The sequence below is a fragment of the Cyanistes caeruleus genome, chromosome 5 (assembly GCF_971803275.1).
Source record: "Cyanistes caeruleus chromosome 5, bCyaCae1.hap1.1, whole genome shotgun sequence".
In the NCBI taxonomy this organism is placed as follows: Eukaryota; Metazoa; Chordata; class Aves; order Passeriformes; family Paridae; genus Cyanistes; species Cyanistes caeruleus.
Window position 1 is genome coordinate 49,227,423 of NC_141705.1, and position 13,700 is coordinate 49,241,122.

Consider the following 13,700-nt stretch of genomic DNA (forward strand, 5'->3'; position numbering starts at 1 on the left):
ATCAGTACCAGATTTGCTTACAAGGACAGCTATCCATTTCTCAAAAAAGGACAGTTTTATTTTTTTTTTTACAAACTATACAGTCTTTATATGGGTATTGCTGTACAGTGGTTACAGGAGGCTCTTTCATGGTCACGAGGGCTGGCAGAATTATCATGGGCTAGAAAGAGATAACTATTTATTCCTGATGCTGTGGAGAAACAGAAATCAAAAAAATAACTTTGACTTGTCCATCACTTGTCTGCAGTCGCAAAGGTCTAGGGTCACACAAAAACCTATAATTTAACATCCTGAAAGAGAGTAGGTTTAGATTAGATATTAGGAAGAAACTTTTTACTAGAATTTGAATAGAATTAGTTAGGGTGGTGAGGTACTGGAACAGGTTGCCCAGGAAAGCTGTGGCTGCTTTTGCCCTGGAAGTGTTCAAGACCAGACTGGATGGGCTCTGAGCAAACTGGTTTAGTGGAAGAGGTCCCTGCCAACAGCAGAGAGGCTGGACCTAGATTATATTTAGGATCCCTTTCAACCCAAAACATTCTGTGATTCAATGATAATATATAGTAGACAAACATAAACACCTGTAGATTCTGCTTTATAACCTTGAAATAAGGAATTTTCATGTGCAGGTTTCCTCAGGACACCTCTTGGGTAACTGTTCCCAGGTACAGCCTATAGAGCACTGGTCAGGTTTTGAGTGGGAATATATTACATCCTCATCAGCTTCTGGCTGTTATGCCAACAATTTGACACAGGCACTGAAATACCTGCAGAGTTTATAGTCCAAATTTCTCTTGTCCATTCCTCTCATTCAAACTTCAGTGGACAAAAGTTTATTCCTTTGTCCTGGCTGCAGCTCCTCACTTACTGGCTGCTGCTGTTGTGCCTTCCATTAATCCTTCCCTCTCTAGGCTGAACAAATGCAATTTTTGCAGTCCTTCCTGAGAGGTCATTTTTCTCTAGACTCCTGATGATTTTTATGGTTCTCTGCTAACTGCCCACCTCCAGGAATCCACATCCTTCTTAGAATACTTCTGAAGAGGAACCAAGTACTTTATCTGAATTAAAGGATTTTAGCCATATGATTTTGTCTATGTAGTACAATGTCAAGTGAAATGCCAAAGAGGCCATTCCACATGTTATCTGTAGCAATAATGACTTTTCCATAAAAATAATTTCTTTTCAAAGTTAGATACTGATGCCGAACCAGACAATGCTTAAATTCAGTAATTCATCTAATGAATATAATCCATATATACTTTGAACAATCTATTAATTTTTTTTAAATGTTTTGCTTCAGCATTCAGTTTTGTATTATCTGTTTCATGTGGTGTTTGAAACTTTATGGTTTGTAACCTGTGGTATCCTGTAAGGTATAAACAGAAGTACTGCTATAATAACATGCAATTGTTCCTTTTTTTATTGCTGTCCTGATTATAGCAATAACAGGCACCTAATTAACATGAGGTCAGAATCTGTTTATCTTTCCAGTGTAAAGGTAAAAATAGAGAGAGAGAGAGAAAAGGTTATGAGAACTCCAAGCTCAGATCTTAGAGACTGAAGCCTACATCAAAAGCTGCAGTTTGAGGACAGCTGTGGCCATCGGTCAGTCCTGTCTAAATTCAAGGACTCCTTCTGAATTTAAAAGAAAGTTCAGTGTTTCAGTTCATCCATTTTGAAATCTGAAGACTAATGTGCTTTCATTTTAGAACAAATATACCATTTAAATCCAACTTAGAAAAGACAATAAATGGAAATTCTGTGAACCTGAGGTAAAAAAAAGCCACAACAGCGACTCTCTTTTCAGTTTGGTCTTGTGGCTATGTGGCCATTGTTCTTGGATCTCTCAGTGCCTTCATATTTTTCCCTGTGACGCTGCTTTACTGTCTCTAGATCTTTCTGTCCATCTCTTCCCCCTCTCTTGTTACATTTCTCCCAGTCTGGATTTCCTCTTGCCTTACTATCTGCTTTAAAACATGTTTTGGTTTTTTGTTGGGGTTTTTTTTTTTTGATCTTACCACCACCAGCATTCCCCCTTTACTCAGTGCAGTGTTGTGTTGAGAGGCTTTTAGTTTCACGTGTTCTCCAGACACAAGGGTGCTGCATCCTGGGTCTCTTATGCTCTTTTAGCTGGGTTTATTGCCAGCAAACACAGTGAATGGCAGTGATTTCTGTGTGAGAACAATTGCTGAGTGGATTTTGGTACTCCTACATCAGAGTACATCCATGTGCTCTCATATCAAAGAGATCACTGCATTCAAATTTGCTAAAAAACAGGCAATTGTAACTTACTTGTCCATCATCTGGGGCTGCAGCCAACCTGACATGAGCAGATAAATAAAGGTTTCTGCCCCTCTCTTTGTCTATCAATAGTCTCTAACGGTGAAAATTATTTTTTTCTCTATCATTTTTTGATCTCTTGCTTTTATCCCTCATAGGATTCTCCTTAGTTACAATTTAACATTGCAAATAAGAGCATAATAAGCCACCACTATTATATCTTTTAATCAAACAGTTTTCCCCCCGCAATGCTGTCAAGTTTTAAACATTTTTGCATTATATTTTCCACTTATTTTTAAAGTATACTTAATTATTCACCATTTTAAGAAAACAATTAATTCATAAAACTCTATTGTACTCTGTTAATTGAATTTAGCTTAGTTTATCTCTAACCTGTGATAAAATCAACAAATAGTGAGTCATAATAAAAATATTCACACTTTTTATTTAGTTTTGAGGAAACCTTGGCCTATCAACATGGTTATTAAATGGAACACCTTTAAAGGATGAATAAGTATTGCAGTGAGTTTCCTACAAAGTCATGCTGAGTTAGAGGAAGAGTTTTGGGAGGAGTGAGTTTGGGAATGAGGTGATTGGCCAGCTAGTGCGCTTAGCTAGCGTTACAGACACGGCAGCTACTGAGATATGTTAAAACAAAACCATATGAAATGTAGGCACTGTTGAAAAAACATTCTGTTCTAGTGCTGTGGCCTTGTGGTGTGGGGGATTACAGGAGCTTTGTCAGCAGCACATAATGAGAATGAAGAGATGGGAAAATGCTCACTGTTTAGGGAAACAAGATTGCCTTTAGGTCTCTCCGGATAAAATTTGTTTTCTAAGTATTTCAAGAGTGGGCTATGAAGCATTACTCTGACTGTAATAGGTAACAAAATGGCAAGAAAACCTGTGTTTTAAATGCAGTGTACATGAGTCTGTGTGTGGTGTGACTGTGTCCATGTGTTCTGGGGAGTAGAGCTGGGGCAGCAGCAGGCCCAGGGGCGACTCATTTAATTTTATACAGGATATTCCCATGTCAAACTGGGCCAGCATGTGCTATGACAAGGCATTATGGAGGCAACAGCATACCTAGAAAAGATGCCCAAGAAAGTGGGGCTCACTGGGAAGAGACTGAGACCCCTTAGAGACATTCAGGTGCCAAGAGGGCTGATAGACTGCTTGGAGGGGAGTAGTAAGGGCTCACCTGGCTAGACCTTAATACATTTCTGCAGAGCCCTTGCAATTGTATTATGTATTATTTTTTTTCCAGGTTAGATCTGTGGCTCTTGCAGGCTTCGGGTGATGCTCATGAAATGTTAATCGGAGCGCAGTACACTGAGCAAAGGGAACAAAACTGACTGTTCTTCCCTGTAGCCAAAAAAAGAGAGAATGCCAGCTGATATTACCATGAATGGAGTCACACAAGAATACTGACATGCTGTCCTGACTCAGTTTAGCATGTCTGTATTACAGCATGCTAATGCAGCCTGACAGGATGTCACGCTTCAAACCTGACAGCACATGGGGATTAGCCTGTGCCATTTTGCTCTTCCATTCAGTTACAGAGTTGATCTGTTCCTCCACAAATGTACCCATATTTGTCTCACAGCAGCTTAAAATGCTTGAGAAATGCCTGTTTCTGACTCAGTGCAGCTTTTTCTCCCCCTTTAACATCCCCTAACTTCTTCTAGTAGAAAAATATGAACACCGCAGCAATCTTTTTTGAAGCCAGAACACTTTTTGAGTTACGATGTTATAACCTTGAAGAGCAGTAAGAAGAGACAGGAATGATTTTGCTTTTTGTTTGTTGAAGTTTCCTTTTTGGGTGATTTGTTTTGTAATATTGAAGAGCCATCTGCTAATGACCTTTTAGAACTGGCATCATTTGCAGCAGTAAAACCCGAATAGCTGGAGCACTGCATTGAGGGCAGTGGGGAAAGTCAGTCTTTCAGTGTGGTGCTTCTTGAGCCATGTTTCACTCTTCCTTTCACATTTAGGGATCAAGGTGATGCCCTTGAGGGTGAAAAGCCCTCCTGAAGTGCTTGTACTAGCTAAGGAGCTAGTACAACTTTGTTACTTCAAGGCAGGAGAAGGGCTGCTTACTCCAGTGGCCAGTTACTTTAGTTAATCCTCCACCCTGGAGACTCAGTGCAGCTATGGTTATATTCAAGGAGAGGAAGAGCTAGCAGAAACCACTTTAATTGTTTCCTTTTCCCCCTTCCCAACTAGTCTGGGAGACACCAGTGAGAAAAGAGCATGCAGTCCAAGATGGGAGGCAGCAGCAGATGCAGCTGTCAGGGCAAAATGAAGATATTTAGGCTGTAGCTTGAAAATGTTGGTAGCAGAGTTATATGATTTGGTTGTTTCTGCTAATAAGCTTCTGAACTTGATTTTTCAGGAGGGTCCATGCTGCTCTCTGCTAATATGACTATATAGTGCTAAATAGATCTGGATGGTGCAGAAGTGATGTGATTCTTTCTGTGTTTTCTTTCAGAAGATGGCAATGAAACAACTACTGCCAAGCCAGCCGCTTCTACGGCAACATTAAAAGCTGGTAAGTCTTCTAATTTGCTGTACCTGGTGTTCTGAAGATCCTGTTGTCTTTCTAGCTTTCATCTTTTCCAACTTCAGGGAGAAATCAGCTGAATTATTTCATACAGGGTGATCACAGAGAAATGTATTTACCCCAATCTCTTATGAAACTCTGTTGCAAAGAAAGGATTGAAGTATCTTAGTATGGAGACAGTTAATTTGAGCAGGCTACACATTTTTTTGGGGGGGGTGAAAAAGGTTCTCCAAGTTCCTATGCTCTCAAGGAGTAGTTCAAGTGAGATCAGAGATTAATAAATTGCCAAAGACTCCCAGTTCAAGAGGATTTAGCAGAGAAAAGATGTTAAAAGTCAGCAATTCTGGTCTACATCTTCGACTGTCACATTCAGTTCTCTTTATTGTGCAGCTTTGTTATGAAAATGTGTGAAAAATCAATATTGACCATATGTAAATCATGTGAACTACTTCAACAGTCTTAATATTGAAGACTGCTGCATATAATAAGTTATACATGAGAGAGAAGAAAACATGGGCACAGTATTCTATTTTTTGATAACTGGGGATACTAATGAGTCTGCTGTGGAGCTGAAAGCACTGACATTATGAAGTATACACTTGAAGTGCTAGTAATAGAGGTAGATGAGATGCAACCAGGTGAAATATGCATATATTATGTTTGTTACAGCAGAAGATTTTGACCTATTTAAATGGTGTTGCAGTTCTTCTGTGCAGTTCTCAAAAACCCTGATGTTTATGTCTGTTTGAAAGACACTTGATAAACACCCAACGCCTCACAGTGAATTCACTCTTTGAATGTTCCACTGAAATTTTTCTTGCAGCTTTTTGTCATGGAAGGGAAAGCAGTGTTGGTATTTATGCCACTGTGAGAAAAGCATTAGAAACCCAGTATGAGATTCAAGCAATTTGTGAGTGTAGAACAAGGAGGCCCATTCCTTGAGGCGTTGCTATTCTAGGTGAACAGCTAGAAAACTGAGAGCAGAGAAAGAAAGTACAAATTATATTTCAAAAGTTCCAGTGTGGATATTGCATTTAGAAGTACTTAAGTCATGTGAGAGAAAATTATATGGGATGTAATGATTTGTTCCTATTCTTTCACATATGCCATCCATTAAAAATGCTAGAAGAGGTAGTATGTAGGTAGAGGTAGTAGTTGTCAGGTATTTAGTTGAGCCTCTATAGCTGACAGTAGCACTTCCTGTTTGCATTAGATCATGGAATTGAAAGCTGGACTCTTAAATTGATCAGTTATGGGGGTTTTTAGTCCAGATTCCCTGGCTGTACTTTGGTAAGTCCATTCCTTGGAGCAAGTTCCAGGGGTACACGCAGCACGCCACCTATGCACAGCAAGACAAGGTTATTTAAACCTTGCTAGTGCCTTAGTGATGTTTGGACACCTTGGCTCCCATCTCTCCATACTGGCAATGACTGGGAAGGGATCCCTGCTGCCTGCAGGAGCCCTTTCCCCTCCCTCCTCTTAGCTTTCAAGTCTCACTCCTCTTGAGGACAGGACTAGGAGTCACCTTACAAAGGGCACTGAGTTCACCCCAAGGAATATAATTTACTAGAGAATACTGTTCATATCGCCCACAATGTCCTAAGCTTTACTGTACTCCAAAGAGGAGGGCCTGCTGGATGCTCCTTTTTCTCCAGAAATCTGGGTGCAGAGGAAGAAGGTCTGGGAAAGTTAGTCAATGAAAGAGACTCAAATGTGTCTCAAGGTAGTCAAGCACAGGGAAAAATTGTCCCAAGACTAGTTGAATCTGTTCCCCTTCAGCTCTTTGCCTGTGATCTATTAAGTTGTGTTCCCATGTATCACTCACAGTTCTTTATGGAGATTTTACATCTCTCCTCCTGCTAAACAGGTATGCAGCAAAGTGCTGCTCAGAGGGGTGATCCAGCAGCACAGTCAACCCATCCATCCACACCAGGCTCTGTTCCCTTCACTTATTCCCTTGGAAGTCAAACCAAGCACCTCTGTGTAACCCCCAAAGATCATGTGCCTCTCCTTTAGGGGCTGGCTGAGAGGTACAATTGCTGATAATTGTACCTTTCAGTAGGAAATTGCAGATTGTTCACAGGCCAGACCTCCCCTCTGAAACCAACCATATGTACTTCAAATCCTCTTTCAAAATGTGTGGATAATAAAACTCTGTGATGGCCAGCCTTTAAACAGAAATTCACTGCCTTGGAAAGAGAGCACAGCTAGAGAAATGTGATGTTTATTTAGGCATAATAAAATAAATCCATAATTATGTGAATGCCTTTCTTGCAGCAGTGGAATCTGTGAATACAACAACTTCGCAAACAATAACACTGTCAATGCCCACGCTGACAAATGCAGTCAAAGCTGCAGATGAAAACATCACAAGCAGTAAGTGAAAATCACAGAGTCAATCAGTGATGTTCTAGTGGTCATTAAGGAAATTAGGCACCAGTGCCTCTTGCTTTGGGAATTTGTTTTACAGAGAATGTATTTGATGAAACCTTACAGGTGTGTGCAGGAGCTTCCTTCTGGTGAGGCTTAAAAGAAGCTCCAAGGTACACTTTCCAACTGCACTGTCATGGGCTTGTCTGCAGTGGGATGACCCACCTATGGGACAGGGAGTGACTTTCCCTGCAGTCAATGGGGCCTTTGTCCCTGTTGATCTTGAATTTCAATTAAATATCCTCTTGGTAATTTAAAATTAGTCTGAAAGCAGGGCAGTAGGTGTATTTTATGTGTGTTTGCAAAACCAAGGAAATAAATGGAATGTCTTTCCTGTGTTAGGCCCCATGTCGTCTTCACCTAATGCTACATCACAAACAACACAAGGTACAACAAAAGAACCTCCAGCAGGGACTTCAGTAGCAAGTACAAGTCTCAGCACAACAAACAGTAAGTGACGATTTCATTGAGCCATTTCTGAGTCATTTCTATGCTACATTTCTGTAAAACTCCGCAAAACAGTAAAAGGAGGTCAAAAAGGGTAGCTTGGGAAAGCACAGCTATTCATCCTACCATAATATATATCTTTATTGAAGCTTGCCCTGGGATCCACAAAGAATATTATACCTTTAATTTATAATGGAGGTGATCTGAAGCCATTACACAGGATGTTCATCTCCCTGTAACTGGGAAAGATGCATTTGGAAGGGTTCTAATTTTTTCCTTTCTTCTTTGTTGTTTTTTTTTCCAGTAAGTATGAAGTAAAAAATATATTATTTTATGTGATCAGAATGGTGTCAGAACAACACCCCTTTGTTTCTTATTTTTATGTGTCTTACACTATTGGTATTATGTTTCATATTATTGCAAGTCATAGTACTGAAAGAGAGGTGGTACTAATTACTCTGCATCAGTCTAAGGAGATATTTTTATTTCCTATAAATCTTCAGAATAAAATGTGTGTTGGCCTGGAATATCAGATTGGATTTTAGAAAAAAACCCAAAAAAAACCCCACAAAAACAAACAAAAAACCCCAAACAAAGAAATAAAACCCACAAAACCCCCTAACAAAAACCCAACCAAACAAAAAATCAAACCCACATACCCAGCAAGAAGTTAGGTTAATTTTAAAAAGTATGATAACATCCCAAAGGAAGTCAGTAAACTTAAGATGAAATTCAGTCTCCTTTGTATATGATATGCACTGTAAATATTTGCTTCAGTCTTCTGATGAACCAGAGTTTTGGAACACTCATTTGTTTTATTTTTAATTGACTAAAAAATTAAAATAAATACTCCAGATATTTAGCTCAGCAGTCAGTGGTTCACCAATGCAATCAGAATTGATATTTACAGCATAATGAACTGTTACAAATTATTAGAATGTGACTTCTCTTCCCTTGTCTTATTTCTCTGAAAAGGTACTCTTGTGAAGTAGTCTGCATGCTTTTTTTGTGCAAATTTTCCTTTAAAGCCACTCCTTGTGGACCCAAGCCTGTGAAGCTTCCTGGAGAACTATTCCGCTTTCACTTCATGGTTTCATTTTCCACTGATGCAGCTTTCCCGCTGTGTGTTGTGTAAGGAGTGGCCTGATTGTCAGCCCAAAATCTCTGGGGTTTTGGCTTGGCTTTTAAATGCCACTGTCAATGAGTCACAGAACACACACAGCCTGGTCAATGCATGAGCTGCTCGAAGTGATACCAAAGGCCCAAAAAAATCCCTTTAAACTTGTAATTGTGGCACTGCAGGCCTGTCAGAAGCCCGCAGCATGGCATGTTGAATTACGGATGTAATTCCTGCTGCTTTCATTTTGGCAGAAGTTCCTGGCTTGTGGCTACTGGAGCAGCACAGCCACCTGGAACTAAACCTTGGTGACAGGTAGAGCTCCCGGCAGGGGAAGGAAAGCTAATGAGGAAAGGCGTGCCTGCCAGTGCAGCTTAGCTCCAGCCGCTGCTCTGAGCTCAAACACTGGTGCTGGAGGTGCAATGGGCCTGGGCAAGAAGCTTCCAGCAACGTGCTTCCTTTCCATTCCTCTTGCATTCTCTTCCCACCAGCTAGAGTTCAGCCCCTAGATGCTTGTGTTGTGATTTTCTTTTAAAATTCCTCATTTAAGCTGAGCTTTCCTCCCCTCACCCCCAAACTTGCGGTAAAAAAATGTTTGGTAAATTAACCTAAAAACAGGGCTTTCCTGCCTCTCAATCCCCTTCATAAGAAGGGAAAATGGGACAGCATGTCCAGGACATTGGGAATGCCCTAAATTATAGAAAAAAATTGTCTCTTTTTTGCAAAAGTGGTACTTGGAAAAATCTGCATGTGAAAACAAATTTTAGAGGGTTTTTTTAAGACAAAATTCTGGTCTACATTTCAAGAAAATCATAGCCTTGGCTAGAAAGCAGTGGGATGGGGCACAAGGTGTTTGTGCTGGGACAGGGCGTGGCACCGGGGCTCTGTGTGTGTGACCAGCCTTGCAGAAAAGCCTCAGACCCCTTGGCCATCATCCGGCTGCTGGCTACAGCCATCCATCCCTGCGTTTCCCCCCCAGCAGGGTGTCCCCAGCTTTATTCACTGCATCCTCCCAGCCCCTGCCGGCACCCCCGGCAGCAGCGCCGGGCTGCGAGAGAGAGCTGCACTCCCTGGAGCCAGCGCGGGCACAGCAGCACTCCTGCTCTCAGAATGGACAGGGGAGCAAAGCTGGCTGCTGTCTCTTTGTCTTTTTCACTAGCACTCGCTTCTCCCCATTACTGCACTGGCTGTGTGAAACTGAGGCAGGAATTGGCGGTGCCTTTGTGACACTTCAAAATTTGCTTTTGCTACGCCTGATTTTTAATAAAAAGCAGGCACCTCTGTCGTTTTGTAATGGAAGTCATCCCTTTCTTTGCTTCAATCCCTGCTAAAAGCTTCAGCAAATGACTGCATTCACCCAACTGATTTGACAGGGCTTCCTGTCTCTGCTGCAGTTTCTGTGGCTGCTGTCACCTTTTATTATAGATTCAGGAAAAGCCCCCAGTGCTCCATACACTGAAATCATGCAAACATCTTTGTCCTTTGGTTTTCTCCAAGACTTCAGTGTTCTTTCCCTCTGCAGGCCACAAGTACAATCTCTCCTGCTTGCCTTCCTGCCCTCTTTATTGTATTAGAAGCCAACATTAGAGTGGTCTCCTTAGTCTTCTTATTTATGATTATAAGGCGTCAAATCCAAGAGCTCACATTAATCAGTGACCTCACTTCTGCAGTTCAGGCCCTTAAAACAAGAATTTCTATAGTGTCACACCACAGAAAATTGCAGTTGCAATCAGGATTTCGTGTCCTGGGACAGCTGAAATTATCAAAGAGAATAAGAAATTAAATGCAACAAAAAATTCTGTTATTCCTCCCTTGGATATGGAGCAAGCATCTTATGTAAGATCAGTATTCAAGGTGTTATGTGACAAACAGGAGCGGATTTTTGACTGTTGTGTTTGAATTATCTCATACCGCTCTCCTGGATGCTGATACATTATGGTGCAGTCTTGTACTATATATTAAAAAGTGACAAAGGGAAACAGTTGAGGATTTTTTTTTTATTTTTTTTTTTAAATCAAACTACTGGTAATTCAAAAGTTTTACTTCAGGAACACTACCACAGAAGCATTCTTGTAACAGGTATTGCTCAATTTTCCTCAGTTTGTTAGCACATGCTATAGGTAAAAACTGGATATAGTTGGCTGCTGAGACATTTTATGCAGCGAGAAGTTTTAAAATAAGTATTTTAAAATACTTTGGGGTTTTGCTTACCAGAAAACATAAAAGCTGCAGAGAGCACATGCAATCAACTATGGATGTAAACATTAAAACTGAGACCTGTTTGGTTACTTCCCTAGCCAATTTTCATTCTTTTGAATGGGCAAAAATGTCATTGGGATTGCTAAAATTGGAATTTTCAAACCCTTTGTGCACTCATTAATGCAAATGGCTTTTCAGGCTAGTGATTATGGGGGCAAGGCCTGTATATGTGTTAATGCTAAAAATACAAGCTCAAGAGAAAAGCTTTAGTCTTCCGTTTTAAAAAGCTTTTGTGCTGGTATTTTAATGTGGTTTGGGTGAAGTTCATTTTGCCCCTTAAAAGTGTTTCCTCAATTGATTTATTGGTCAAGAAAGGTTTCAGCACACATAGAGATGTCTATATTCTTTGCAAAGCGGAGAGTATATGCAGGGTATTTTGGGTTACTTGAAGCATCTTACAATGTCAAAACTAATTAGGTAGAAGGTTACTGTAAAGAAAGTTTAAAGTACTGTCGGGAAATGCCAAAATGTATGTGGATTATATGTAGGTTAAGTAGAAAATCATGCTAAGATCGAGTGAGGATATATGTTGAATTTCAGCTGGTTAGAGAAAATGAAGGGTTTTAAAAGCATAGAGAGTAAGGAAATTCCTGAAGCTCAGACAGCAGCTTTGCAGGGCAGCTTCAAGTTCCCTGTTGTTGATTATCCCTTTGCCAAATGCGCGTTAACACACTGCCATTTATCTTATCAAAATATCAGCAGGGAGAGCTGCATCACCACCGGAGAGTTCTGCTGCTGCAGCAATCATCCCCATTTGGACAGCTATTTTACACTCCGTACTGCTTTACCCATTTTTATTCCTAATCAGCTGCTGACAACACACCCATGAGCCGACGATGCGAGCGCTTCTGCAGCAGCAAGAGCAGCAGCCGCCGCCTTTCTGCGTTGTGCTGCTTTCCTGCAAGGCCGGGCCTCCCTCTTCCCCCTGGCAGCAGGCAGGACTGTGCGCTGCAGCTGGCCGAGGCGAGGCGTGATGAATGACTGCAGCGATGTGTCAGCGGGGATGGCGGCACTGAGTCACCGCGCCCCCGCCCGGCCCCACCGCAGCGAGGGCTTGCGCTGCCTCCCGCCGCCGAGGCGCGATTAAAGCTCGCAGGGATACGAGTTGCGGGATTTACCCAAAAGGCGCGTCTCTAAGCAGGCGTTCCGTGCTGTTGAGTACGTGAGCAGTGGCCGGGTATGGATGCTTCTGTTCCCACAGGCTTTTGGTGCAGAAGCTGTCTCATCTGCTAAATGTGTTGGTGGTAAAGCCTGTGCTGTGCATTAGGCGTGAGGCTTGGATGCTGCTTAAAAGCTGCTTCAAAGCCACGAGTCAGCGGAGGATTGGGTTGCTAGGATTTAATCTTGCAGTGGAATTAGGGGAGCCTTATCCGCCAGGTCGCGTTTTCCGCCTTGGAGGTGGTGAAAACTGGCACACGGATTTTTGCCCTGTAGCACATCAACTTTACCCCTTGACACTGGGAGCACTGTTCTGCAGTCTGGCAAAATAAATGCAACAAGCTTTATGCCAAGCCCCAGGTAAAGGTGTAAATCATACCTGGTGCTAGCTGGGTCACTGGGAGAGTCTCACCCAGGCTGAATCTCAAAAAAAAAAAAAAAAAAAAATAAAATGGAAATGCCATCATCCCTCCCCTCCCGATCCCCTGCCAAGGTATATCCAGCGCACAGCCCGTGTTCCTGAGAACAATCTGTTCTCACAGCTCCCAAACACAAGCACCCAAGGCTGGGTTGCTGCCAGGACTGATAGGATACGTGGAAGGAGTGATCCCCATGGGAAAACAGCCCTCTGTGGGGTTACAGGGTAACTGGCTGCCTCCCTACTCCTCTCCCACACATCTGATTGTTTTGCAGTGTTCACAAAGGATGTTTGTGTTTGAGTGTCTCTGCACTGTTATTCTGACTTACTTTTCATTTTCCCATGCAATCCTTTAGTAACCTATGACAAGGGAGCCACAAGATGGTTGCTGTTACTGCTACTGTGCATCTTATAGGGAGAGGGAGGTTTGAGGTTCTTTTCCATTTTTAAAAGGTGATCTCAGATTAAAATTCAACATATAAAATTTGAGTCTGAAGCCACAACAATAAAAATTAAATGTGGAAAGTTTGCTTCTAAAGATTGATTCAAAGCTTCCATGAAGAGAATGTGAGAATTGTTAACATTCTCAGATCCTTGCACTATACCATAGTAAAAAATGAGGTAGAAGGGCTTTTTATACTCCTCCCTACTGCAGGTTAGTCTTGTATATTGAAGGGGTACAATGCTGAAGTTTCTGAAGGAAGCTGACATGAAATTCTGCTTCTCATCACTAGAATCCTAGTCAAAGTTTTAGGCATTTAAGTTGATTTGCATAATTTTCATGCCTCAAACTTAAAAGACACTGTCCCTGGCTGCCCAGCTTCTCGCAGTTTCCAAAATTATATGAACCCCCTGACTCCAGTGGCTTCAGCTCACTCTTTCTTAGCTTACTGATTTTTGAAGCTTGCCTTTCTGAGCTACTGCACTTAATGAACAAGAGGGGAAGGGAAAGGCCAAGTTAAAGGTGTGTAGTTGTAGAATAGGGAGCTTTGGATTCTTTGGGGGACCAAACTGGTAATCAATTTCTAGAT

The 13,700-nt window shown here is 41.6% G+C and overlaps 1 protein-coding gene across 1 annotated transcript in view; it reads left to right on the top strand.

The window, feature by feature from the left end:
* Positions 1-13,700, top strand: part of EMCN (endomucin) — a 53,637-nt gene that overhangs the window by 11,579 nt on the left and 28,358 nt on the right. The window contains exons 2-4 of the mRNA XM_023924647.2: positions 4,769-4,828; positions 7,118-7,216; positions 7,613-7,720. Of these exons, the coding sequence (XP_023780415.1) occupies positions 4,769-4,828; positions 7,118-7,216; positions 7,613-7,720 (267 nt within the window). The remainder of the gene's footprint in view (positions 1-4,768; positions 4,829-7,117; positions 7,217-7,612; positions 7,721-13,700) is intronic.